At 41.4% G+C, this 26,683-nt stretch overlaps 2 protein-coding genes across 2 annotated transcripts; both read left to right on the forward strand.

Moving 5' to 3' along the window:
* The first annotated feature begins 689 nt into the window (after window positions 1-689).
* LOC125725462 (sialin-like) lies at window positions 690-13,725 on the forward strand. The gene is made up of 11 exons (XM_049002392.1): window positions 690-999; window positions 3,698-3,882; window positions 5,168-5,401; window positions 5,823-5,910; window positions 6,198-6,284; window positions 6,437-6,555; window positions 10,767-10,928; window positions 11,122-11,254; window positions 11,470-11,617; window positions 12,165-12,255; window positions 12,853-13,725. Exons 1-11 carry the CDS (start codon window positions 909-911, stop codon window positions 12,982-12,984), a joined length of 1,470 nt encoding a protein of 489 aa, XP_048858349.1. The 5' UTR covers window positions 690-908; the 3' UTR covers window positions 12,985-13,725.
* A 3,910-nt stretch (window positions 13,726-17,635) lies between these two features.
* Window positions 17,636-26,546, forward strand: cgasa (cyclic GMP-AMP synthase a). Its single transcript, XM_049002351.1, has 5 exons — window positions 17,636-18,343; window positions 20,233-20,461; window positions 20,880-21,137; window positions 24,790-24,889; window positions 25,794-26,546. Exons 1-5 carry the CDS (start codon window positions 17,747-17,749, stop codon window positions 26,131-26,133), a joined length of 1,524 nt encoding a protein of 507 aa, XP_048858308.1. The 5' UTR covers window positions 17,636-17,746; the 3' UTR covers window positions 26,134-26,546.
* The last annotated feature ends 137 nt before the right edge of the window (window positions 26,547-26,683 follow it).

Consider the following 26,683-nt stretch of genomic DNA (forward strand, 5'->3'; position numbering starts at 1 on the left):
ATTCAACAAGTATACATTTTAAACACTTTTAATGTTTTATTAAATGTTTTGTCGATAACAGGTCAAGTGTCAGAAGTGAAAGAATCTTATAGTTGAACGCAATGACTATAAAAGCATCATAGTTTCCATTTATAGTAATTATGTGATATTCCACTCCAGTGGGATACAAGAGGGAAAAAAACTGAGAATAACGGGGTTTCTTACTTTTAAAATTGTAATGAGGGATCAGTAATTTCACCGAATGAAACAAAACTGAGGACTGATGAGTTTGACACCAGCGGTCTGATCCAACCGACAGCCGGTTAACAAGTGCGCATATGATGCCATCGGCCGGAGGGGCGAATTAAAGCTCGCATTAGTTGCATTCTTCGAAAGACGCGGCATGTGTAGGCTTTCTATCCACATCATGCCTGCTTTGCTCAATTATGTTAAATATGGTGTTTTTGTGGATAAGAAAAGTTTTTTATAACTTGGTTTTACTTGCAAAATGTTATATAAATAAATGTAGATATCTAAAAGCGCTCCCCTTTTAATTTCATTTGAAATTATCTAAATATACTTTGTCTTTAAGTAAAATACACAAAAAGAATGTAAAAACTGCATAATGTAATGCACTTATGTATATTCTAAGTATTTTTGTAGATGTATTTGAATATAGCTGGGGTTGGCGCATGCGTACTGACGAGTCCCCCACTTCCGCTTTCATCTTTGACACATGACTGCAGGATCCTCATAACAGTGGAAACTTTGGGATTTCTTTTATACGCTACCAAATAAAATGACTAAAGAATATTTATGTACACAGTTTCTGAAGTAAGTCATGCGGCGACCTGCAGAGCGCCTTGAGTGGAATGATATCGCCTCGGCTCCATCAGTTATTAAACATTAAATAGTCCCGCTCATGCAAAATGGAGGAATATTATGAATCTCCAGATTCCTCCTCTGACGATCATCGTCGCCCTTTGCTGTACCGTAGTGACAGCTGTAAAGTTGAACAAGGTGAGTATGAAGAAAACATTTAGCCTAATTAATAAGTGCTCTATTCGTTATGTGGCCGATATACAGGTTCGGCTTTTATCAGTTCTTTCGGACAGTTAAGGTATACGGAATAATTGTTTGTCTTCTTAATTGGTATAGTAGCGAAATGAGGCGGTTAGCATGATAAATAGGTCCCCCCACCCACGTGAAGTGAGTTCTGATTCCCATAGTCATCAGGCTAAAACATGACAAAAACACGCAAAACCCACGATGACACAATATGTTGTTGTTAAATGTTAAGTTACGTTCAGATATTAGTTATTAAATCCTTTGTTTTGGCCACATTTCATAATAAAAGTACGATTAGAAAAATAAAACAATTTAGTAACTTGCTTATAACTTGCAGTTAAATGGCGGGTTTTAGCCAGCACTTATTAGGTACCGTCCCCTCCTTAATACATATTTTATAGTATGGCACCATGCAGTATCACTGATGTAACATTAATGCTGTTTGTACCTTTGGGATGTTCCTCAAAGTACATTTCTGTACCTTAAAAGGTACAATTACAAGGGTACAGCATAGGTACAAACTGGTACTTAGTGACAGAATCAGATATTCACTCAGCTCAGAGGTTTCCGGCATTAAGCATTTCTGTTTGTGTCAGCAAGTTGTTTGCTATTTGTTCAGGTAACTTGTTTAAATTCTGTGAAATCAGGAAATGTTGATGTGCAAGACAAAAGGTGATTTTACCAGGAAAAGTAATTTATACCCATATATTTTGGGCTCACAACCTACGCCAGTTCAATTATGTTCCAGTGGCCTGTATGACGGATTTAAGGTAGTCTGGGAAAAATGTAAGTGAATGAATATGAAGTCCGTTTCAACTGTGGTACCTTATATCCGACAAGTTACCCAGATAAGCCAGTAACCCCACTTCGTAGTACAGGCCACAGGACTTTCACAGGCCCTTGGAATTACCCACCCCCCCTCTTACTGTGCCCCTGTGTGTAACATGATATATCATGAAGTGTGTAGGAACTATACAATAATCGGTCTATACATGTTGCAACCTCACATCCAGAACAGGGTGGGGGACCTGTAGAGAGAGGTAAGGAGCGTACACTGTTTACAGCGAATGGACCGAATGGACCAGTGTGAGATTTTTGTCCAGTGACTGGAGTGTAAATCCAAGTTATTCCCTGTGAGTTGGAGGGCCTCCTTATAGGGCTGGATGTGGATTAACATCATACCCAGGACAAAGCAATTGCAGGTTAAGGGTCTTGCTCAAGGGCCCAACAGAGTAGAATCACTCTGGGCATTTACGGGATTTGAACTAGCAAACTTCCAGTTACTGGTATAGATCCCTAGCCTCAGAGCCACCACTCTGTCTACAGTAGGTTTATAAGACATTTGTGAAAAGTAGTAAAAGGACAGAATGGCACACATATTACTCAATATATCAAGATAATGAAAATTACATATTATCTTACCATGCGGGGCGGCATGGTGGTGCAGTGGTTAGCACTGTTGCCTCACACCTCTGGGACCCGGGTTTGAGTCTCCGCCTGGGTCACGTGTGTGTGGAGTTTGCATGTTCTCCCCATGTCGTCGTGGGGTTTCCTCCGGGTACTCCAGTTTCCCCCCACAGTCCAAAAACACGCTGAGGCTAATTGGAGTTGCTAAATTGACCGTAGGTATGCGTGTGTGAATGTGCCCTGCGATGGGCTGGCCCCCCCATCCTGAGTTGTTCCCTGCCTTGTGCCGTTTGCTTCTGGGATAGGCTCCAGACCCCCCGTGACCCAGTAGGATAAGCTGGAAGATGGATGGATGGATCCTACACAGCCTGTTTTTTTTCCCCATATTTGTTGTACAGTACTGCTTATCCAGTGTAATCCTACTGTAATTCGCCCAACCTGATTAAATATATTTCCTCACTACAGAGCTTCCAAAATCTAAATGCTTAATCATTTTCATAGCTTAATTTTCTGTAAAAGTATATTAATAATGTGAAACATTCTGCCAAAATACCCCCATCTTCTCGTTCAGTACGCACAATGCTTTAATGGGACTAATCACAATGAAATTAATATTGCCTTGTTTTTTACATAGTTTAGATCTCGACAAATAGGACTATCTATAAGCATTACAAGTGACTGCGGAAAGTAATAATAATATAAGATTTGCCATAAGATTTCTTAAATCGTTAGAGTCTGGAAGCGTCGCGCCAGATGGGTGAGAGTTGGCAACATGTTTAAAGTCTTTAACCCGAGCTGATGTGTATTTAAAAATAATGGTCCTTTATACAGCTGTCAAAAAGCAGAAACTTCGACGAACTTCAAATCATCCAAAATCTACCCCACGGTTGCAGTCTTTCACGTAAACAGAATTTTACGTGTTCCATTTAAAAACTCCGGTGCTTTTCACAACTTCATTCCATGTTTTGAAAGTTTCTTAGGTGATCACAGCTGCAGGCTTTCGTTTTTAGATAACATCTGTGGGTGATTGGAGTCCCTGCCTAATATAATTGAAACCTCAGTCATCAGATGAGTGACTGGAATTTCACATCTAGTTATAGTCTTTCTCATGTTTGTTGATGACTGCCAGCATCTCTATTTCACTGTCTATGCCTGTTTCAGGGACTTCAAAGCAACTAATTTTCTTGAAGCTTTTGGTTTATGGTGATTTTAATTGTGGGCTGCTTCTCCCATAATCCTCCAGCACCTGCCTGCTGTTCCTCACGCTACAACCTAGCCCTTCTCTCCTGCTATGGCTTCATCGTGGCCTATGCCTTGCGCGTCAACCTCAGCGTCGCCATGGTGGACATGCTGGACGTCAGAACGGACGGCAACACCAGCTCCTCCGTGTGCCCCGTGCAGGAGGGACGCGCCAAACGCAACCACACGGTTGGTGGATGTTCTATTACAGCGTGTGTCCCAACCCCAGAACTCCACTGGTGGTGAGACATCTGCAGTCAAAAGTTTGGACTCGCCTAACCATAGAAATGTTTATTGTACTGTGCTCTGCCTTTAGATTTTTGAATAATTATAAAGATGTCAGAAATATAGAATTGCAAAAATGGAATTATGCACTGAACAAAAAAGTATTAAACCAAAAAAAAAATGTGTTAGGGCTGCAGCTGTGTGTGTTGGGATTCAGAAGGTTGCAGGTTCAAATCCCATGGTCAGCAGAGTGATTCCACCATTGGGCTCTTGAGCAAAGCTCTTTGCCCTAATTGCTCCAGGGACTGGCTGACCCTACTGTCTCCTCTATGCCAGTTTCATGAGGTGGTCTCCTGAGATGCTTTTCCAGCTGGAGGTGTCATATATACTGAGCACTCATTGGTCACTTTTCCTTCCCTCTCTGGTTAGACTCCTCCAAAACCGTTTCCACTGTTTTTTGGTCAGGTGACCAGCTCATGTGATGTAACATCCTATCAGTTTCTTTTGTAGGCTTACTGGCCTTATCAGATTTTTGACTGGTACTGTATTTTTAGATGAACCTGTGAATCCAATACTAGTTGCTATCAGACAAAAGAGTTGCATTATTTTTTTCTTACATTACACTTAGAAATCTGGACATGAAACATTCCCAGCACTTAATGGTGTAAATTGGGGTATGGACAATAGGGACATTTTGTGTGGACAGAGCAAACCACATCACCTTTCAACTTTTGCTCTCTTTTTTCCTTGTTATCTCCCACTTGCTCTTTCATACTCCATCCTTCAGGAAGCGCAGACCTTCAAATTTACTCCCCAAGTGGTCTGAGTGAAAATTGCAGCTATGAAATTATCCTTGATTTATGCCAGTTGCACAAACAGAAATACAGGCACATTGGCTTGTGTCTCTTCACCTTCCCCATCTTGCTCTCCATGAGGCGCGCAGACTATTGTACAGGTGAAAGTAAGTTGGGGAGGGGGGGGTCACAGTGCAGGGTCAGCCAGCGTACAGTGACCCCTGGAGCTGCAGCTTAAGGGCCCTATTCAGGGGCCCCCGGACGATTTTGCCGAGGCTAGGCCCCGAACTGGCGACCTTCCAATCACAGACACAGAGTCTTAGCCCACTGATCCCCACACCTAGTAACCGTAACGAAGACCTCTGCAGTTTTACATGCATATTCAAAGCTACAAAGGTTTCAGGGGAGGCTCGAGTGAGATAGTAACGGTACAGTGGTGGTTCTGTGGCCCTCAGGCACCCGTATATGACTGGAACTCGGAAACGCAAGGGTGGATCCTGGGCTCCTTCTTCTATGGCTACATCGTGACCCAGTTACCTGGCGGATACCTGGCGCGAAAGCATGGCTCGAAGTGGCTTCTGGGCCTGGGCATCCTCTGCACTGTCATTTTCACACTGCTCACGCCACTGGCTGCCAGCCTGGGCGCCCCGTATCTCATCGGCGTGCGTGTGCTGGAGGGCATCGGAGAGGTAAGCTCACCTCGTCGGCCTGCTCGTGTCTGTCCATCTTCCCGCTCCCTCGTCAGTTCCTGACCTGTGTGTCAGCCCCCTACATTTGCGCCAAATGAACTGTACAGGGAAGATGTGCAAGCATGTAAGGAAATGCCTCCGTAACCTGAAATACTTAAGTCAAGCATTTCGACCCCCAAATGAAAATAGCAGGGTAAGGACCCCCTAATACCTGATCATTTAAGGAACTTTGGACCAGCTTTCATGTTTCTTCTTGTGGCTCTGACTTCAGCTTTTCAATTGGGTGGAAAATAAACAGCTGTAATATTTGTAAGTTGAATTGCATATGAACAGAAAGTGAGTGTGTTTGGATCCTTATATGGCCGTTCAGTGATGTCAGATTGCTGATGTACTGATTGGTTTGTTTTCTGGGGACCTTTAGGGGGTCACGTTTCCCGCCATGCACGCGATGTGGGCCTCTTGGGCTCCGCCCCTGGAGAGGAGTCGCCTGTTAACTATCTGCTATTCAGGTGCCGTGTGTGTGTGTGTGTGTGTGTGTGTGTGTGTGTGTGTGTGTGTGTGTGTGTGTGTGTGTGTGTGTGTGTGTGTGTGTGTGTGTGTGGGGGGGGGGGGGGGGGGGGGGGGGGGTTTGATGGCAACATCTGGTGGAGATTTTGTGTCAATAGAAAACTTAGAAATCCCCTTAATGTTAAAAATGCTGATGTGTCAAATACTTATTTTCCCCTTTGTATATCTGTTGTTTTAATAAATCAGGTTACCTGATATAACCAATATTTTCAATTTCTCATCTCCCCAGGTTCCCAGTTAGGTACAGTGTTGGCCCTTCCCTTATCTGGTCTGATTTGCTTTTACCTGGACTGGACATACGTTTTTTACCTCTTCGGTAAGTTTCTACCCTTTTACTTTGTTATTATTAGTGTGAATGGAGTTGAATCCTCCTTTTTCGAGGGTTTCTGGTCGGTGCTGGAGGTGGGGGTTCTTGGGGGTGTTTTTGGCGGTGGGAGGGTTTTCAGGGGCCTGTCCCGCCATCCGCAGGTGTCGTCGGGCTGCTGTGGTTCTTGCTCTGGTCGTGTCTAGTGAGCAACACCCCGGACACACACAAGACGATCTCAGAGAAGGAGAGGCTCTACATCACGACGTCTCTGAAGAACGAGGTAAGGAGGGATGCATCTGCAAACTTGATGATGGAGTTGGATCCATACATAGGCCTGCAGTCATGGGTGAAAAGGGAGTAGAGGAATGGGCTCAGCACACAGCCCTGTGGAACGCCAGTGCTTAGTGTAATGGTGGTAGAGCAGTTATGGCCTGACCTGACATGCTGGGGTCTGTTGGTCAGGAAGTCCGTGATCCAATTACAGATCGAATTGTTAATACCAAGATCCCCAAGTTTAGTGATCAACTTGGAAGGGATGACTGTATTGAATGCTGAGCTGAAGTCAACAAACAGCATTCTTGCATAAGTGTTCTTATTGTCCAGGTGTGAGAGTACACAGTGAAGCGCTGAGGATACAGCATCCTCTGTACTCCTATTGCTTCGGTAGGCAAATTGTTGAGGATCCAGTGTGGGGGAGCAGGCATGTCTTGAGGTGTGACAGGACCAGTCGCTCAAAGCACTTCATAGCTATAGGCGTGAGTGCTACAGGGCGGTAGTCGTTCAGGCACATCGGTGATGAGTGTTTCGGCACTGGCACTATGGAGGTGGTTTTGAAGCATGCTGGTACTGCTGCCTGGGCAAGGGACAGGTTGAAAATGTCTGTAAAGACCCCTGTAAGCTGTTCAGCACATGCCCTAAGCACACGTCCAGGAATGCCGTCAGGGCCAGCAGCCTTACGAGCATTGATACGGCTCAGTGCATCATGTACCTCAGTGTGGGTTATTCTGTTTAATTATAATTATTCTGATAATTATAAACCATTTACATCAAGACTAGACACACATTTTCCCACCTAAATATAAAATTAATATGAGGGATCATTACCTATCACTTTTTCTGTCTTTTTCGAAACAATATGATAACCCAAATTGCAACAGCAGTTAAAGTGATCAGTTTTTTTGCATTTAATTTAACAGCAAGGCTTTAATTTTATTGCCTGCGTGGGATTATGATTAATTTAACAAGATCAGTGTATTGAAACCAATACTTAAAACGACCCTGTTTGATCGAGATCATTGTCAGTGTCGTTTATGTTTGTTCTTGTCCTTTTTCTGTCGTCTCTCTGCAAGTTCCAGTATATTCCCGTATTGTTGTTAACAACCAACCGAAACCGCGAACATTACACTCCTTTAACCGCCAAGCACTGGGGCGTTGCTAGACACAGAAAACGAAATTCTAGTAATAAATGTTACCATAGATCAGAATCAACAAGAAGGCTAAAATTTCTAAGCACCGTGTTAGGTCGTGTACGAAGGAAACCAATGTCGAGGTGGTGAAACTCATGTCTTGCAGCCTTGGGACATTACATCATTACTTCTGTTTTTTCTGTGTTTAACATTTTTAATCTAATCTAATTTTTATCTAATATCTAATAGTCTTCAAACCAAGAGAGCAGTGATGCATCATCAGGGTTAACAGATATGTACAGCTGTGTATCATTTGCATAACAATGAAACCATAATGATTTCTCATAATGTTACCAAGAGGTAACATTATAGCATGTATAGGGTAAACAGTAGCAGTACTGATCCCTGTGGGACACCATATTCAAATTTGGTAGCCTTGGATGATTCATTTTTCACATGGGTATACTGATAGCGGTCAGTTAAATATGAGCGGAACCAAGAGAGCGCTGTCCTCGTAATCCCAAATACACTTTCTAATTGGTCCTAGAGGATATTATGGTCCACAGTATCGAATGCTGCAGTTAAATCTAGTAATACCAACAGAGATACACAGCCACGGTCAGAAGCCATAAGTAAATCATTCGTTACTTTGACTAGAGCAGTTTCTGTGCTCTGGTTTGGTCTAAAGCCAGACTGATATAATTCATTAGTATTATTTTACACCTACAGAGTCAAGAACAGCTGCAAACGCTATTTTTAACTTTGTCTTTCTCACTGTCTTTCTCCATGTTAAAATTACCAGCAATAACAGCTTTGTCAGTAGTTTTTAACAAACCACCAGGTTTGTTAAAAAATCGGCAAACTCCTTAAGAAAATTACCGTACAGCCCAGGCGGTCTATACACAATAACAATGGTGATTTGGGGTGAAGAACTAGAAGGTGATGAGAGCAATGAAATGCAGCAAGGCTAAGAACAGGAGTTTCAAATGTGCTGAACGACATTTCTCAGACACTCCTAGGCTGGACTGAAAAATTGCGATAACACCAACAACTTTGCGATTCGGTCAAGGGTTATGCTTAAATCAGACAGCAGTTTACAGCGATACAGTTAGTATTCCGCTGGAGTAGGTTCATTCAGTGCCATGAATTCATCCGGTTTAAGCTCTCAGTAAGGCATAGGGCACCAAGACTAAAATCAGTAATTATTTCATTTATTAACAGTGCCTTAGGAGCCAGTGATCTTACATTCAGAATTTTAAGTTTAAGCCTTGCATCACTAACTCCATCCATCCATTTTCCAAACCACTTATCCTACTGGGTCGCGGGGGGGTCCGGAGCCTATCCCGGATGCAATGGGGTCGAGGCAGGGAAGAACCCAGGATGGGGGGGGGGGGCCAGCCCATCGCAGGGCACACTCACACACCATTCACTCACACATACACAACTATGGGCAATTTAGCAACTCCAATTAGCCTCAGCATGATTTTGGACTGTGGGGGGAAACCGGAGTACAAGGAGGAAACCCCACAACAACAGAACATGCAAACTCCACACACATGTGACCCAGGCGGAGACTCGAACCCGGGTCCCAGAGGTGTGAGGCAACAGTGCTAACCACTGCACCACCATGCCGCCCCCTTGAATGAGTCAGTTTGTGGAAATGTTTAAATAATTCAGATTGCATGTTATGCAAAACTGACATTGATAAAAAAAATGTGTATATATATATTTTATGTCCCCCCCCCTCACATCTGGGAGGACGGCGCCCAAGCGCCCCCCTATGGGCCAGCCGCCACTGGTGGGGCGATAGCAATTCTTGCGTAAACTTTCTAGTTGAAGCGGCTTCAAAGGTTACGGAACAATTGCTAATCCCCCACATTTCCTGTCAAGACCTTTTCTAGTTGAAGTGGCTTCTTCATTTGTGTGCATGCGGTCGTCAAAAGAGAAACCTTTTGTAAAATAAAGATAAAACAACTGTTTATTCCAAGCCGTCTTTCATAAGAGAGAACCTAAAGCGCAGTTATTTCTAATACGACATGGGGTCACTCCTTCGCTAAAGCCCCCCCCTCCACGCCTTAAAGTGACAGTACTGAAATATATTATGAACATGAATCCAACTGTACAGAAGCATCCATAACCCATCAATTGCACATAAGCCTCTATGTCATCTATATGAACAGTATTCACTGATAGTAACTTAGACTGTGTAAAATGCTTTGTCTCCAACAGGAAGTACAAACTGATTTGGCCTGTAAGTGTACAGTACAGTTACTGTTTCTTTAGAAATTGATAATAAGTAGACTGTGCTATTGTTCAGGCTAGCAGCCCCCCCCCCCAACCATCAACAGTGTGAAGAAGTTACTGTAATTTACACTGAAGCACACAAAACTGCAGTGTGGCTAGTTATGATCTTTCTTAAGTCTGAAAACGGTCAAATTTATGCAAACCAAATGTCTCGTTTTCTTTCTAAAATTTGATTACTTACTACTTCAAAGTTTGATCTGTGCTTCATTGAATATTTTGTACAGGAGAATCTTGTGTAGTTTTTGACCTAGAAATGGTTATTTGGGGTATACAATGATATTTTTTGATTGATTTCTTTGTTAGATTTTGTTTGACAACCGATTGTACAGTTTGCACTTTAAGAAATGTTTCTGCAAATTTTTGTGAATATTAGTACAGAATTAAGCTAAGAAAGTGACTTGTATCTCGTCGGCCTGGGATTTTTTCTGTAGTGTAGTGGCGTAGCTTCCGTTTAAGCAACACGACCATTATATTTGACTGTTTAGCATACTCCACCAATATCTGCATTTAGTGTTGTAGCGGTAGTTAATTGAAATGTATTGACACAAATACCCAATTTAATTCTTAGTGGCTGATAAAGCTGAAGAAATATCGCATTGGCCTCAGCAGTTACTAGTTTTAATACTGAGGTGGGATCCGAAAAGATTAAATTGGCCCATGTCTAGTTTTACACTCTGTCAGATGTTCAGCTGCTTTTACCTTAAATTCTGTGCTGTTTTACCCGCCGTTAAGTGGGTGCTTGAGAAGACATGGGTCTTCAGCGTGATTCCTTCCTTCCCAGCTTTCCACCACCACAAGCCACATTCCCTGGGCGTCCATCTTCACTTCCTTGCCTGTGTGGGCAATTATCGTACCACACTTCTGCTACAATTGGACCTTCTACACCCTCCTGGCTCTGCTGCCCACCTACATGAAGACCATCCTGGGTTTCAGCATCCAGCAGGTGCAGACTGTCATCTGTGGTGAACTTCTCGATCTTGTGGTCCCAACCACAATATTGTGATGTCCTTACAGTGATGGCTTTAGGAACTAAAATCTTATAGAAGTGTGGGACTGAAGTTTATGCCAAGTTAGGGCAGTCGTCACCATCTGGTTGCCACTCTTTTCATCTCCCTGCCTCCCTCCTTCTTGAGTAGAACGGGATGCTGTCAGCGCTGCCGTACCTAGGCTGCTGGGTCCTGGCACTGCTGGGGAGCCATCTAGCGGACCTGCTGCGGGAACGATGGCTCGTCTCCACTGTGGCTGTGCGTAAAATCTTCACCCTCATAGGTAGGGCTCAGCGAGGCGCAAGCCTGGCCGACCCAGGATTGGCTGGGAATATCTTGGAGTGATTTAATATGATGTCTGACAAAGACACAACCTTGTTGGTTTGGTGCTGTATTGACACTGACCAGCCTATATTTGGTGTTGGGGTGGTCTGAGTGCACCAGATGGCTGTATTTTGAGTCTCGTGTTTTTTTTTTTTTGTCTCTGTGACCTTCCAGGAATGATCGGGCCAGCGGTGTTCCTGGTGGCAGCGGGCTACACCGGCTGCAACTATGTGATGGCAGTGGCTTTCCTCACCATGTCCTCCACCCTGGGTGGCCTCTGCACCTCTGGCTTCAGCATCAACCAGCTTGACATCGCCCCTTCGTAAGACACCTCTGTGTCTTACGGTGCCAGCCTAGTCCTCCTGGCTTTTATTCCTACTGAACAGTCATGCCTAATAGCTTAAAGCTGTTAAGGTACAGTACTGTACAAAACTCTTAGGCAGTCAAAGTAAAAAAGCTGTTTCTTCTGTTCTCCAAAAAGTTACTGACGTCTTGCTAGATGGTCATCGCTTCAGCTCCCAAACCTCTCCTCAGGGGCACCTCAGCCATTCCACGTGTTTATTAAATTTTACCACCAGCACACTTAATTAATCAATTAAATTAGTTTTAAAAAGTCAAGGAGGTATTAATTAGCCATACGAGGTGCGCTAGTGGTCGAGTTAAAAAAAAAAATACTTGGGTGTGTTGGATGGTTGCTGTATGTTACCTCTTTGTGTTATCTGAGATTCATGAGGTATGTTTATTGTGTAGAATTTAGTTTAACATACCCTTTTGTCAGATGTCTTGTAACAATTGATACAATTATAAATGTGGGTTGAGCACAATGGTGTCCTAAATGATAAACTAACCCGTTTTCAACATTTCTTCAGGTACGCTGGGATTTTACTTGGAATCTCAAACACTTTTGCTACCATACCAGGAATGGTAGGGCCTGTAATCGCTAAGGCTCTGACATCATCCGTAAGTACTGTGGTACTATTATTTATTACAGTAAAATTGAGTTATATCGAGTTTTATCGCAAGTCCATTATATCCACAGTTGGTGTACGCCCAGAACACAACTACAGGACACCATTTACTCATGCCACACCCCAGCAGACACACTAGTGGTATAGATTATTATATTGTGCATCTAATAATCCAACTTTATCTGAGCAGATGCATGACTATTAATAATGCCGACTACGTATCTGCACTGGATATCACCAGCACGCCACGCGCCTTGTGGGCGGAGCTGCATGTCCGTTATAGCCGAACAAAACTACAGCTAAAAGTGGCCCAGGGGACCAAATTGTTTGTCCGTTATAAGCAAAATTCCATTATATGCGAGTCCGCTATATCCGCTGCTTTTTCTGCATGTTCTTAAAGGCGCACGGCCGGGACCAGCGGACCTCGTCCGTTATAGACGATATTCCGTTATAAGCGAGTCCACTATAACGGGATTTTACTGTGCTATTATTTGATTGCAAAAGTAAAGTTGATTCAGTCGATGTAGCTGGAGGTAAAGCCTACCTCTGAGCTTAGAAGTGAAGTCCTTTCTGTGTGGTCTGGTTCCAGAACACGATACCTCAGTGGAGGATGGTGTTCTACATCTCTGCTGTCATCAACGTGGTTGGGGCAGCTTTTTTCACCATCTTTGGAAAGGGCAAGATCCAGCCCTGGGCAGTTCCAGACACCCACGTCCAATGAGAGTGAAGAAACTGAGGTACTGTTCTCATTCCAACCACTGTGCCTTCAGGGGTCGCCCTTGGACATTACAGACCCATAGAGGTCTTTGTTAAGGCAGTAATATTATCATTACTTTGATGAAGATAAGTGTGTTTTTTTTTTTTTTACCCCTAATTGCTTTATTTGTGTGTCTCAGTATTTATGTTTATCCACTTTACAGTTTGTGGAATATTTCCAGGGATGTCGTGGTAGTGAAGGGTGGAAAAGTTGTGGGCCAGCTGGTGCTTAATGTTTTGAAGAAATCAAGTTATTTTATATCTGTTTGATTAAGCATATTATAAAAGCAGTAAGATTCCGTGTGTTATAAAAACCACACAATTACATTCTGGGTAATAAAAAAACCTAAAGCGAAGTAGGGATTGAAAGGTACATTTCTGTTGTGCCGTCAGTCAGTCCCGATGCTGTTTGCTATGTGGCACTCAGATGGGGAAGTTTCAGGTTTAGAAAGCACAAATACACCAAGGTTTCGCTGCAACTGACCAGTCACATTACTCAACTGGTTGTAAAGGGATGTTGAAGGTGAGAACATTTAAAATGGTGGAAAGTGAAATAAAAAAAGAGAGGACTGCTTTCCCTAAACGGTAACAAATGTCAAAGAATATCAATGTATATGTATGTATATGTATGTATATGTATATGTATATGTATGTATATGTATATGCCAAATACCTGATAATAAAGCACGACCACCGTGTTCATAAATGGTTTTCACTTTAATTACATCAAAATCCATTTTTCCTGTGAGATGTATCCAGAAAATATGCATGATGAAACTACAGTCCAACAAATACTGTAATGGAAGTGCATTTCTAACACCTATCGCCATAAAAACTGATCTGCAAACGTGTCTTTAACCTGTACATTTAATACCTGGAGCAGTACGACTGAAGAGAAGAAGAACAAACCCCCAAACGTATTTAAAAGTAGCACGTATTTCTCAGTAGTGCGCCTGGTGTTAGTGAGTGATGCTTTTTTGTGGACTTAGAGGGGGGTTCGCGTATTGGCTGCCCAGTTGGCAATAAGAGCACCCCCTCCCATCTGAGATGGAAACCAAGCACGAACGCAGCCTCTTGCATATATATACACACACACACACACATACACACACATACACACACATAAAAAAATCTGGAATTCAACAATAAATGTTTACATGTCTGGCAATAGCACATATCTTAAACATGTTTGGATGGCATAGTTGAGGCTATGTTTGATGGAAAGGAGAAATATGAGAAGAAAATAAAGCAGATACTATTATCCAGCCGTAATTCAGCCAGGAGAAGAGAAATACTGGCTGATGATTTAAAGCAATTAACTGATGACATCAGGAGCACATAGGGCACTGTGGAGGAGTTAACAGACGGCGCTGAAAAAGCCCAGCTATGTCTATGTCAGATACACTGGCTGGCAGTAGTACGGAAATCAACCAGACTTTATCTGTAGAGCTACGGATTCCCGTCACGCCATGGCGGTTCTGAATTCCTGACATGCAGCAAACTGTGCCAGTGGGTGTGATAAAGATTGTGGAGAAGAAAACATCCACCAGTGGAAAGGTCACCAAGTCAGCTGAAAAAGCTCAGAAGGTCAAGTGAACATGATGCAGGGCAGCCGACCTCAGTGTCACAGGCGACGTACCGGCACTTTGCTCTGATTGGCCACTGGAGTCGCTCTCTCAGACTGCTTACCGCTGTGAATCGCAAAAGTACGAGAAGAAAAGAGTGGCACTGTCGCGTATGTACAGTCTGCATTAGTTCTGCAAGTTCATTCCTAAACTTTTCAAAATGAAGAGGAGTCAAGTAAACAGTTTTACTCCCTCGTTCTGCAGTTGTCATTTCCTAATTTACCGACCTCTACGTTCTTCTAAACACCTGCATTCATCTAATGTGACACCTACTCATTTGACCCTACGCACTTTTTTTAACCCTTTTGTTACAATCTTCCAATTTCTGAGTTAACAGATGGATCTGTTATGTTAATGGTAAACAAATGCCATTCCTTAAAACAGTAAAGGTGTATAAACGGTTCACACCTGTGCTTTTGTTTGTTATACTGAACTTTGCAGGGGTGAAGTTGTTTTATCTGACTGGCCTATTTGATTTTTATTTTAACCACAAGCCTCAGTTTAAGCTGTGCATATGAATTATGAAGATGGGCACCTAATCGCAGGTGCTTCAAAGGTGTCATCCGGAAACCCCGTTTACACCTTCCATCTCTTCCCTTCTATGTTGCTGAGTTACTTAATGTGGACCACAGAACTCTGGATCATGCCCTGCACTGGCCATCAGGCATACCATGCATTTTCAAAGTGAAGTGATGGGTTTTTGCGCTGCAAAGTATATTTTTGGAATCCTATGACCTTGCATGGGACAAGTAGGTATGGAAAATTGATGTATGTGCGGTGGGTCTGTATGGGCAAAATTCCAGAGCCAAGTTTTAATCCCAGTCCAGCCCTGGACCCAACCATGTATGATATGTTCAAACCAATCCACTTCAGACTTAATATATTTGAACTAATCATCCAACTCCTCAGCTGATCAACAAAGCTAGTGTCGCATGCATAATGCAGAGCGACTGCTATATAATTATTTGTGGCCTTTATCCGGCTGACAAATTTTACATAATAGATTGTATATTAATGAATACTGTGCATAAAAATGATGTCAATGCTAACATGACATGTAATGCACATACGGTTGCCACGTCCCAAGGAGAGCAGTAGCTGGGTTGAGATTGGGTCTGGGCAGTAGGCTCATACCACAGTATATAGCATTCAAATGAACAGTCAGAAAATGACAACAATTTCACAATCATAATGTAATTTCTTTAGTTGGCTGGGTGATATTTATTTCGGGCTTGTCGGGTCCCAGCTCCTTAGCGTGGATTTCTTTCCACCATCGTCCTTCTCGCAAAAGGTTAATTCAATAACGATCTCACCGAACTTGCTGGAAGCTGCCCCTCAACTGTCGTCGTCACCATCATCTCTCTCTGACTGACTGACCTGAGAACAATCCAAACCTTTCCCGCATTTTCTGTAGCAGGTGGCGAAATTTCCAACGCCCCAAAACCATTTAAATCGGCGATGCTGATAGGAGAAATCTTTTTTATATTCGCCTAGCAAGCATACACGATTGGCTATTCCGCCGTACTTCTGGGGCGCTTTGGTGAGCGCAAAATAAGAGAAATGATCGGTGGAAATTCACTGTTGAATGAGTCAGTTTGTGGAAATGTTTAAATAATTCAGAATGTATATAGGCACACACTATTAAGTAAAACTGACATTGATTAAAACATCTCTATATATATTTTGTATCCCCCCCCCCCCCATCTGGGAGGGCGGTGCCCGAGCGCCCCCTATGGGCCAGCCGCTACTGACTCTCGGCCTCCAGGACTGCAGTATAACAATCCTACTCCATCAGAAAGCCCTTTGGTCAACTCCTGTTGTTTTAAAATGTGCTATACATAGTAGCTTATACAGATAAATTGACTTGACTTTTGACCAAAGAGACCAGAAAATCCATGGCAAAGAGGACACTTTGAGTTACTTCAGGTTTTCCAAACTACTTTAAAACTGAACAGCTCCTGTGCAAGGCTAAATAATTAAATTCATTCTTGTGTTTTGACTAGTTTGTTTCCTTGATTGAAAGACACATCCAGCTCCTTCCTATTAACATTAGTGGCACATGCATGATTATAGGACACTGACCAATCAGCACACAGCAACATCTCAGTGCTAAAGTGAAACCCAGGTCCTATTAATTGAAATGGTAGTTTAAAAACTATAACAACTCCAAAAGTTCTTCATTTGGTACAGAAAACATACGCCCGGCTGACGAAGTTTATTTCGTCTTTATTCTTCTAAACACCGTGAAAAACTATAAAACATATTATTAAATTCCTGAATTGCATTTAATCTTACAAGCCATTCTAAAAGATCCATGATATTACCGATAAACAGTAGCTCATACATCACCGCAATTCCAAACAACTTTTCAATACAAGACAACAAGTAAATACAATAAATAGAAATTATCGTGTGCGCCTTCTGACCAAATGCTTAGGAGTTATTACAGATCCGGCAGTGACAAGCCGACAAACCAAAAATCGACTCCATGAATCTTCCAGCATGCATTTACTCCTCCCCAATTCCGTCACATGACCATGTATTCAAGGGTTAACACGGATCAATTACATAAATAGTCAGCAGAGGGCACTAACATACTTTTAACACAGTATACATTCTGTATTAAATCAAACCAGCAAAAGGTGATTTGTAAAATAACCATCTTAGCAACAGTTACACAAACCTTGTCCTCGCTTGAAGTATCTGGTCACCCTGTTTTTACCAAACTGCCTCAATAAATAATTCATTCGTATTAGTTGGGCTCTAACGCATCAACTGAGCAACGGAATGTACAATACGCAGAAGTTCAGATTTTGTAACTTTGCCAATACGCGTAAAACGTGACAGAAACTGCGCTTCTAAATGTCAAAAAAGATTAGAAAAATTAGTAGCTTGCAGCCTGCCTTTAATGAGATCGTGGTTGTGCTGAATTTCATGCAGGTTTTATTTATTTAATTGGATGTTCCCGCACTAACTAAACTTTCATTATTTTACAGACGACGTCAGTAGTCCCTACATATATGGACCGCCCCGATTACATAAGACCTGCGGAATGGTTTCAGTAACCCTTTTGTATGACAGGATCACTCTTTTTACGCCAAAATGTCAAGCAAAGGAATTATGCGCAAAGGTCGCGGACATGACAGCGGAGTTTCAAAGGGAGCTGGTGCAAACGAATCAAGTCCTATCGGGAACGAAGGAGCGAGTTGCAGCGGAGTTTCAAAGGGAGCTGGTGCAAACGAATCAAGTCCTATCGGGAACGAAGGAGCGAGTTGCGCTCCTACTCGCTCTCTCCGTGGCCGCCGCAAAGAATCGAACGTGGTCAGAGATCCCTGTGAGATTGAATGCTTGGAAAAATCTCCTCCTCCACTTTCGAAGACTAAGGGTTTAATAACAGTGAAGAGCCGTGCTGGCCAGGATAATGGAATTGTGCGCAAAAAAGGTGCGCAAGCCCGGGCTGGTAAAGACAGCGGGGTTTCAAAGGGATCGAAGATTAAGGGTTTAACACCGAAGGATAATGTGACCCAGGTGCTCTTAACGACACTCGACAAGCTGAGGATTCGCAAGAGCCCCCGATCGGAGTCTACCGCCGTTATAAACACCATCGTAGAAAACATAGTCAAATATTTAAAAAGACAAACAGATTGCTTCAGACAAGTTACAAGTTTGCGCACTGGAAGCTACTACGAGAATGTGAAAGTAAGTAAAATGTAGCTGTAATTCGAAAAAAATAGGCTAATTATAACTGCAACTGGAAAAAGCGGAGTGAACTTTACTCTTCAGGTACTACAGGTAGTAGTAGTAGTAGTAGTAATGATAATAATAATAATAATAATAATAAATTATTTAAATGTACACGTTTGCAAAGGATGGTAAATATTTCACATTGACCCCTTACTTTTTAGCTGCTATGAAAGCATTCAATTTGCAATGTGTCTTACTGTATGGAAAGGGATCGTTCATTTTACCTCAAGAAAAAGGTCTCATTTAGGCCACTTAAAAAAAATTTGGTTCTCGTCCTTTTTTTGGAGGGGGTGGGTCGGGCGGCGGGATTTTTATTTTATTTATTTTTTAAAAAAATTTTGATTGAGTGTTTGGACTTTCAAATATGTAAGGAAATACATATTTGAAAATACATACCGAAGAGAGCAGACCTACTTAGTACGCCTCTTCAGTTCTTCGTTTGTTGCGTTTCAAATATATTAAATGTAAGAAAATACAAGAATGTAAATTCCTTGATCCATGTGTATCTCATAAATGCCTTCCTAACTATGGATTTGGATACTTTATGCTGATGTTTCATTCGTGAATATAAAAATGATACTATTTGAAACCAATATTCTGTTTGTCATTCCCATTCTAAATGAACAACCAAGATATTAAAATATATATCTAGAAAGAAAGTGTATTAAAACATGTTAAAACACGAGGAATTTACAAAATACAAGAACCTGAATGTTTGAACAAGGAAATACAACTGTTCAAACAAGTACTTAAGAACATGTACCACATCACTTCCCCAGATTTAAATCTTTGCACCAGCCCATCTCAGGTAGAGACAAATTTAGGTTCATGAAACCATTCCAAGACTAGGATTACACAATGTGGATCACGTCGATGTGGAATGCGCGGGAAATCAAATGTCGTCATTCTTGGGCATTTTCCATGCGATTTTTACGAAATAATAAAAAAAAATTCGGGTCGGAGGCATTTCGGCGGGTCGGGCGGGGACGAGAACCATTTTTTTTTAAGTGGCCTTAACTCCATTTATTTTTTTCGTAACAAAAATGGTAAATGTATTAATGCGATACAAGCCGTTAAATAAAAAATACGTCGCACTTTCAAACATCAAACCAAGTTCAATGAATTCCTCTGGCCCTCTGTAATCCTCCACACCCTATGAAGAAATTTTCACACCCATCTATTTTCCAGAACACCAGCTCTATGTGACCTATAACCGTTTGTCAATATTGCAGTTGGATAAATTGCAATAACTCATTTATTTTTACATGAATCAAAGCCTAGCTACCACTAACCAACAACGTACAAACCATTTTATTTGGAACACCACCACAGAGCAACCGCTTTGTTAGGAACTCCAGCTCTTCAAATGAAGTGCAATTGGTCCATCTAAAAATTTCTTAAGGAATTTTCATTCTAGTTATTTTTGGTCTTGTCTCAACTTTATGCCCATATAACATTAAATGTAGGGTTTATGGCAAATACAGCTGTGAAAAAAATTACAAGATCACTATACTTTTAAACAAATCTGCTTTCTCAAATCTTGGTTTAATCCTGGTTCTACGGGCAGAATGCTACACTGAGCAGTAGGTTGCTTTCACGTGGCTGTATATACACACTGTGTGTGTGTGAGGCAAATTTTAACATACAAATAAACTAGCATCTTATAAAGAAATGTTTATTTTGCCATTTTTATTCGGTTTACTGCCAATTGAAAATTTTGAATTCAATTTAAACTGCGTTCAAGGTTTTTTTTTTTTTTCAGCAATAAGAATGTAAGCCAGTACTTGTATTTAATATTTAGTTGCGAGCTTGGTATCCAGTTGGCATATTAATATTTCTCTTAGGTCGGACAGCCTGACGAGTTTGATGTGATTTTGGCTATCCGGGTGCAAAGCGTGGACCTTCGTGAGTTCGGCGACGATGGCGCTTTCTACAGCGTCGCGGTGAAGGAGAAGTCGCGAGGACATCCTCTCGCTGACTTTTTGCATGGGCACGGGGTCGTGTCTGCTAGTGAAATGCTGGCTAAATTCAGGACTCATGTGAAAAATGCCCTGGATAGTACCGCGATGACAGGTGGGTCGCCATGCCATATTGAGGGCAGGCATTAAGTAAGGATGGATCTGCAATAAATATTTTTTACTTAACAGTATTTAAAATAAGCAATTTTATATGGCCATCATTCGCTCAATTTGATCAATTCGCTTTATAATTCAAACTGCAAAATTATTTTTGCGCGATTTGTTGAAATAGATATTTATTTGAAGCTCATTACCATGGAGACCTGAATTTTGTATAATCTTCTCATGGGATGACGTTCGGTTAGCATTTCACAAAAATACAGAACAAAACCTCCGCATTTTTTTCTCACGGAACTTGTGTAAACTTATGTATGGCTTTTGACTGAGGGGATAAAGGACCACAGTGTGCAATGCCTAATTGTGGAAAAAGGCCCTGAGGTTCGCTGATTTCATATATCCCTCTTTCTTTGGAGATGTGCAAGTAGAGAGAAAGAGGAAGGGAAGCCCTGCGGTGACCCTCCTAGTGAAGAAGGACGGTCTGCAGATCAGTCTGGATGTCGTGCTTGGGCTGGAGGTCCATTCCACCTGGCCGCCTGTCACTAAGAGTGGCTTCCTGATCGAGAAATGGCTCGGCACCAAGGTGAAGAAAGAATTCAGATTCAAACCTTTCTACTTGGTGCCAAAATACGAAGGAAATGGGAGTGACGCCCAGGATGGAATCTGTGCCAAAGGTACCGTTTTCGCATCAGTTCATTAACGGGAAATTACTCCAAACTCGAATCATTTACGGATAGATTCTCACACCAAAAACTTTTAAAAAGCACTTAAAAATTGAGCGCTTAAAAATGATTTTTGGCAACATACACTATTTCATTTACCTTATGAACCAAATTGAAATAGAAACGCTTAATAGTTGCTGATATTATTATAAATACTATACAGCAATTCCTGTTTTTTTCTTTTTTTACCTTTTTTCAGAGTGTGTGCACACCTGCAAACCGCTGGGCTTTGCTATTGTGGGCGGTGGTGGCTTAATGGTTAGGGAAGCGCACTCGTTGTTGAAAGACTGCAGGTTCGAATCCCCGACCAGCAAGCTATTAAGGTCACATATCACATATGGGTTAAATATGAGTTAGTCATGTAAATGACAACTAAGTTCTAATGATCAGTTAACTTATCGACAGTGTAATTAGCATCTAAAGACATTTCCTTTTAACAAAACCTTTGGTTCCTCCACTTAGAGGTTTTAAAATGGTTTACTTTTAAACTGTTCATTTCGTCTCTTTTATTTTAACTTGTAGCCCTTTGAGATCTTGTGATGTAAAGGGCATTATAAATAAAATGTATTATTATTATTATTATTATTAATAATAATTATACCTACTGGGTTTACAGCTTTGACTAAGCCTATATAGTGCACATATAGCCCACATTTTCTCCTTTAGTAACGAAAAAAAATACATTTTTTTTATATATATATCTATTATGTGATTTTCCTGGTGTAATGTCAGTACAACAGGTCTTTTAACTGTCTATCTTTGCTGAGAAACGAACGATTTTCAATAGCAAGAACATAAAGATCATACTTGGTTTTGGGCAGTGCGGCGGCCGTAATCTTTTCGGTGCGCTTGCACATGGAAACATTGGTTGTTTCCACGAATACGCTGCTGTGTGTAGTTGCTTTATATTTTAGCAGTTTTGGAGTAAGAATGTTATTTCCGAGAGACAAACAAACATACAAGAAACACGAACTAGTCAAACCACATTAAAAGCTTTATAAAATATTTTAGTACATTCATAACGATATTCTTTTTTCGAGAGGCAAACAAACTACAAACCGCCATGTTGAAATTACGTCACGGGCAACTCGGACAAGAAAATTCTGTTCGACATTAACGTCATAAAAGAGGCGTGTTTCCGACGGGAAGTGACGTATTTCGTGACATTTTCATTCGAGTTCCGAGTTGGAGAGAAATAATCGAATGCTCTAAAGTGGGGAAAATGGGATAAAACTCGAATCTTCACCCAAAGCGAATTTAAAGCATAATTCCACTAATTTTTCTGTCTTGTAGCACCCATTAATTTTGGAGAATTAGATTCACATAGTTAAATATTTTCGGTTGTGCCTATTATAGTAGGTAATTGACGGCGATTATTCACATTGTTGTTTTTGTATTACAGGAAACAGTTTTTTAGGACTTGTCAGATGCTCCTTCAGCTTTGCAGAGTTTCCGTTCCTTTTTTACTTTATCTAGTTTTTAAACCTTTCAAAGTGTGACAGGATATTTAGGTCACAAAGTGAAAGTAGTGATTAACAGAATATACAGCATTGTTCAAAAGTGTTAGGAAAAGAAAATATTTGAACGATCTTCATTTTGGTGTTAAACCATAATGATATGTCTGCCAAAGTCTATTTGCTTAGCCATTTTCAAACCTTTCCCAAACTCACCTCTGCAGGCTATTTGTGGCCAGGGACGGATTATGGGTTGTGTGGGCCCCTGGGCAAAACGTTCGCGAGGGCCCCCACCAGCACCACCACTACAACCACCACAATTCAAGGGCCCTTGGCAGCCAAACGCCCTCCCTATAGGGTCAGGGGCCCTTGTAGGCAGAGGATCAAAGAATGTAGGCCCTCTAAAATAGACAAACGAAAATACATTGTTGATAAGTGTTGCAAATTGTTTTAGGCTAGGGGCCCCACGGGCCCCCTGCAACCCAAGGGCCCCTGGGCAGCAGCCCCGCTGGCCCGGTCCGTAATCCGTCCCTGTTTGTGGCAACCATTCGATATACCAATGTATTATTATTTGATCACTAGCATATCTTGTTTGGCTAATCAATACCTTATCGAGTTATTTAATTGATCAAATTAATGAACTAATTGAGCTCGTGGTGAAATTTTAACGAATACATGGAACGGCTGAGGTGCCCCTGAAGAGAGGTTTGGGAACCAAAGCGGTGATTATCTAGCCATCCAACAAAATATCAATAACTTTTTAGAGAAGAGAAGAAATGAGTTTTTATTGTTACTTTTTATTATGTTAATTCTCATATATTCTAATGTTAAATTGAGTTTATTTTATACACATACACATAAATAGGTTTAAATATTTTCTTTGCCTAAAACTTTAATGTGGTCAAATATTTAATTTAATATCAGGATTGTTTTTTAATTAGTATTATTACAATTTTGTGTTGATTGCCTATTCTGTCACCCTCATATAAACATCAAATTAATAACCTTTCAAGTAACTGCAGAACTGAATTTATCTGTTAACCAAAAATAGTTAGCTTTGGATTTTTTTTTATTGTTTATGTGTTCTGAAAGGGTGGACAGTAATGAGCAGGATGTGGGCGGTTTGCATTGTGTCTGCATGTCAAGTTATCTGGAGAGTTTGCTTCAGCTTCTGCCCAAACTTGAAAAGGGCCAAGCCAGTGACAGAGACTGTATGGCATAAGTCAAACAGCACTTTACTTCATCACCTTTTATGTTTTATTGTTGGGGAACTTTGCTTTCAGGTCGAAAACCTTTACAATGCAAAAAATAGAAAAAAATACTGACATTACTGCAAATTCCATTTATCACATAAAGAAAATGAAGCTCCTTTTATCACTGAATTCTTCATAGAGAGTGAATTAAATAATCCTCACTTACATTTTACATTTTAATCAAATTAAAACGCTACAAACCACACCCATAGCCTACATACAACATAACTGATCTCATACTGACTCTGGGTTAAGCACAAACTAATCTGGGCTGCGTTTCCCATACAATGATGAAAGTCAGCATTAACAACAAATCGTACTATGTTAGTTCCAATTAATTAACATCCGAAGTACGACTGTTTCCCAAAACTGCAATTTTGTCATGATGATACTTGTATGATGCTTCTTCTGAAGGGAAAAAAGAGCTAGACTATTAGCTATTAGGCTATAATGCATTTAATGACATCGGCTCTATCTGTAATTACATTTATTATATTCTAATTTTATTATTTTAATCACACTATAAGCACATAAATTCCTGATCCATCACTATTTATACAGCCTTAGTGACTCGGTGTGTAAAACACCCACCACATTTCTTTCCAACAGTCATGGGTTTGTATTCAAATCTTATATATATATATATATATATTGCAATGAAAGCTCTGCGCTTAAGAAGCCCACACAACCCGTTTAATAAACAATCAACAAAGTTGCGAAACTTCATACATGTTGGCAGACACTTTTTTTTTTCTTAAGGAGGGATTTGCTCACTCGTTACTGTGCATCAGGCGAAGGCCGTCATTCTTATTTTTGCCAGTGACGGTGATCGCAGTTTCAGATGCAGTTTAGTGCTTATTTCCATTTCACAATACTGCTGTGGTGGTGTCTTCACAGATGCCTGGCGAATCTCCTTCTCCCACGTGGAGAAGGACATTTTGAAGTCCCACGGTTCTGCGAAGACCTGCTGTGAAGCGCAGGGCACCAAATGCTGCAGGTACAGCCTCCCACCCAGTATGTGCAACTGGCGCAGTGATTTTCCCCCGTCCTGCCCCAGCATGTGCAACTGGCGCAGTGATTTTCCCCCGTCCTGCCCCATATCAATTTGTTCGCTTTAACCATTAACCGCAGCTAGGCTAGGAGATGGATTGCCATTATTCAAACCAGCAAGGGTCTGTCTGTTATACCTTTGCAGAGGTTGTGTGTTCTGAATTCATCCATCCATCCATTTTCCAAACCACTTATCCTACTGGGTCATGGAGCCTATCCCGGAAGCAATGGGCACGAGGCAGGGAACAACCCAGGATGGGGGGCCAGCCCATCGCAGGGCACACTCACACACCATTCACTCACACATGCACACCTACGGGCGATTTAGTAACTCCGGTTAGCCTCAGCATGTTTTTGGACTGTGGGGGGAAACCGGAGTACCCGGAGGAAACCCCACGACGACATGGGGAGAACATGCAAACTCCGCACACATGTGACCCAGGCGAAGACTCGAACCCGGGTCCCAGAGGTGTGAGGCAACAGTGCTAACCACTGCACCACCATGCCACCCCGTGTTCTGAATTCCTCTATTAAAATGTGTAGTTGTACAAAGAATTTACATTTTCTGTGGATGAAAGTGTTGGCCAAGTAAGTAATGATAGTAAATATATTTTTAAACACAATTTTTCTGTTTATAACTGATTAATATTTTATATTAAAATATATTTATTTTATGTATACATAAGAAGCATTATTAGTTATAGCAACACCAGCGTAATGCTGGTAAAGCTCAGCATAAATTTAAAAGGCTCAGATGAGATGAACCTTGAACGTGCAAATCGGAGCTGGAGCCAAAACAAATTCTGCAACTGCAATTACTGAAATACTTGCTATTCCTGAACCCCTTGTAGAAGAGAATGTCTGAAACTTCTGAAGCACCTGTTGGAGAAGCTGAAGGAGAAGTACCCGAAGGATATTTCCAAGTTCTGCTCCTACCACGCTAAGAGCACGCTGTTCCACGCCTGCGCGGAGTATGCGGATGACAGCGACTGGAAGATGGAGCAATTGGACTGGTGTTTCTTGCGACTCCTGGAGGACTTTCAGAATTGGCTTCGCAAAGGTGTACTGCCAAACTTCTTCATCCCCACACACAATGTTTTGGGTTCGAAATGTAACCAGAAAAGCTGTAACCTTTTGGCAGACTATATAGATTTTGAAAAGAACAATATGTTTCCGATATTTTTAGAATGATTTTTTGGCCCATGTCAGATCCTCTATGAAATGTCAAATGCAAAGTACAAATGTATGTAAATGTATAATATACGTAGTATTTTATATTTTTGAAATGCATGCAAAAACTATCGGTTGCCTATCTATGGACTTGTCATTTGTGCATCACATAATGCCCAGTCTATTTCAAAACAAAAATATCCATTCAAAGAATTCCCTTAGATAAATGATGTAAGGCGTAAGTAACCATATTATTAACTGGCAAGCAAATGGTTGCTGCTTTTCTCACAGACATCTGTTATAGTTCCGCATGCACAGGCCCATGGCTGCCGCCATCAGTATTACCATGGAGGTGCTTCTTTTTCACAGACCACACGGCATTTTTTCCATTTCGAGGATGTGAATAACCTGTAATTAAAACCCAGTTTCATGTACTGAAGTATCTGATTGCATCTGTTGCTATACGCTGTGCCATTCAGACTTGTGGAATTTATACATACACCAAAATGATTAGTTCAGGGAGATGATAATCAGATGGCAGAAGAGGTGGGACCAGGATATGTAGTTGATC

This window comes from Brienomyrus brachyistius, unplaced genomic scaffold, assembly GCF_023856365.1.
Source record: "Brienomyrus brachyistius isolate T26 unplaced genomic scaffold, BBRACH_0.4 scaffold67, whole genome shotgun sequence".
In the NCBI taxonomy this organism is placed as follows: domain Eukaryota; kingdom Metazoa; phylum Chordata; class Actinopteri; order Osteoglossiformes; family Mormyridae; genus Brienomyrus; species Brienomyrus brachyistius.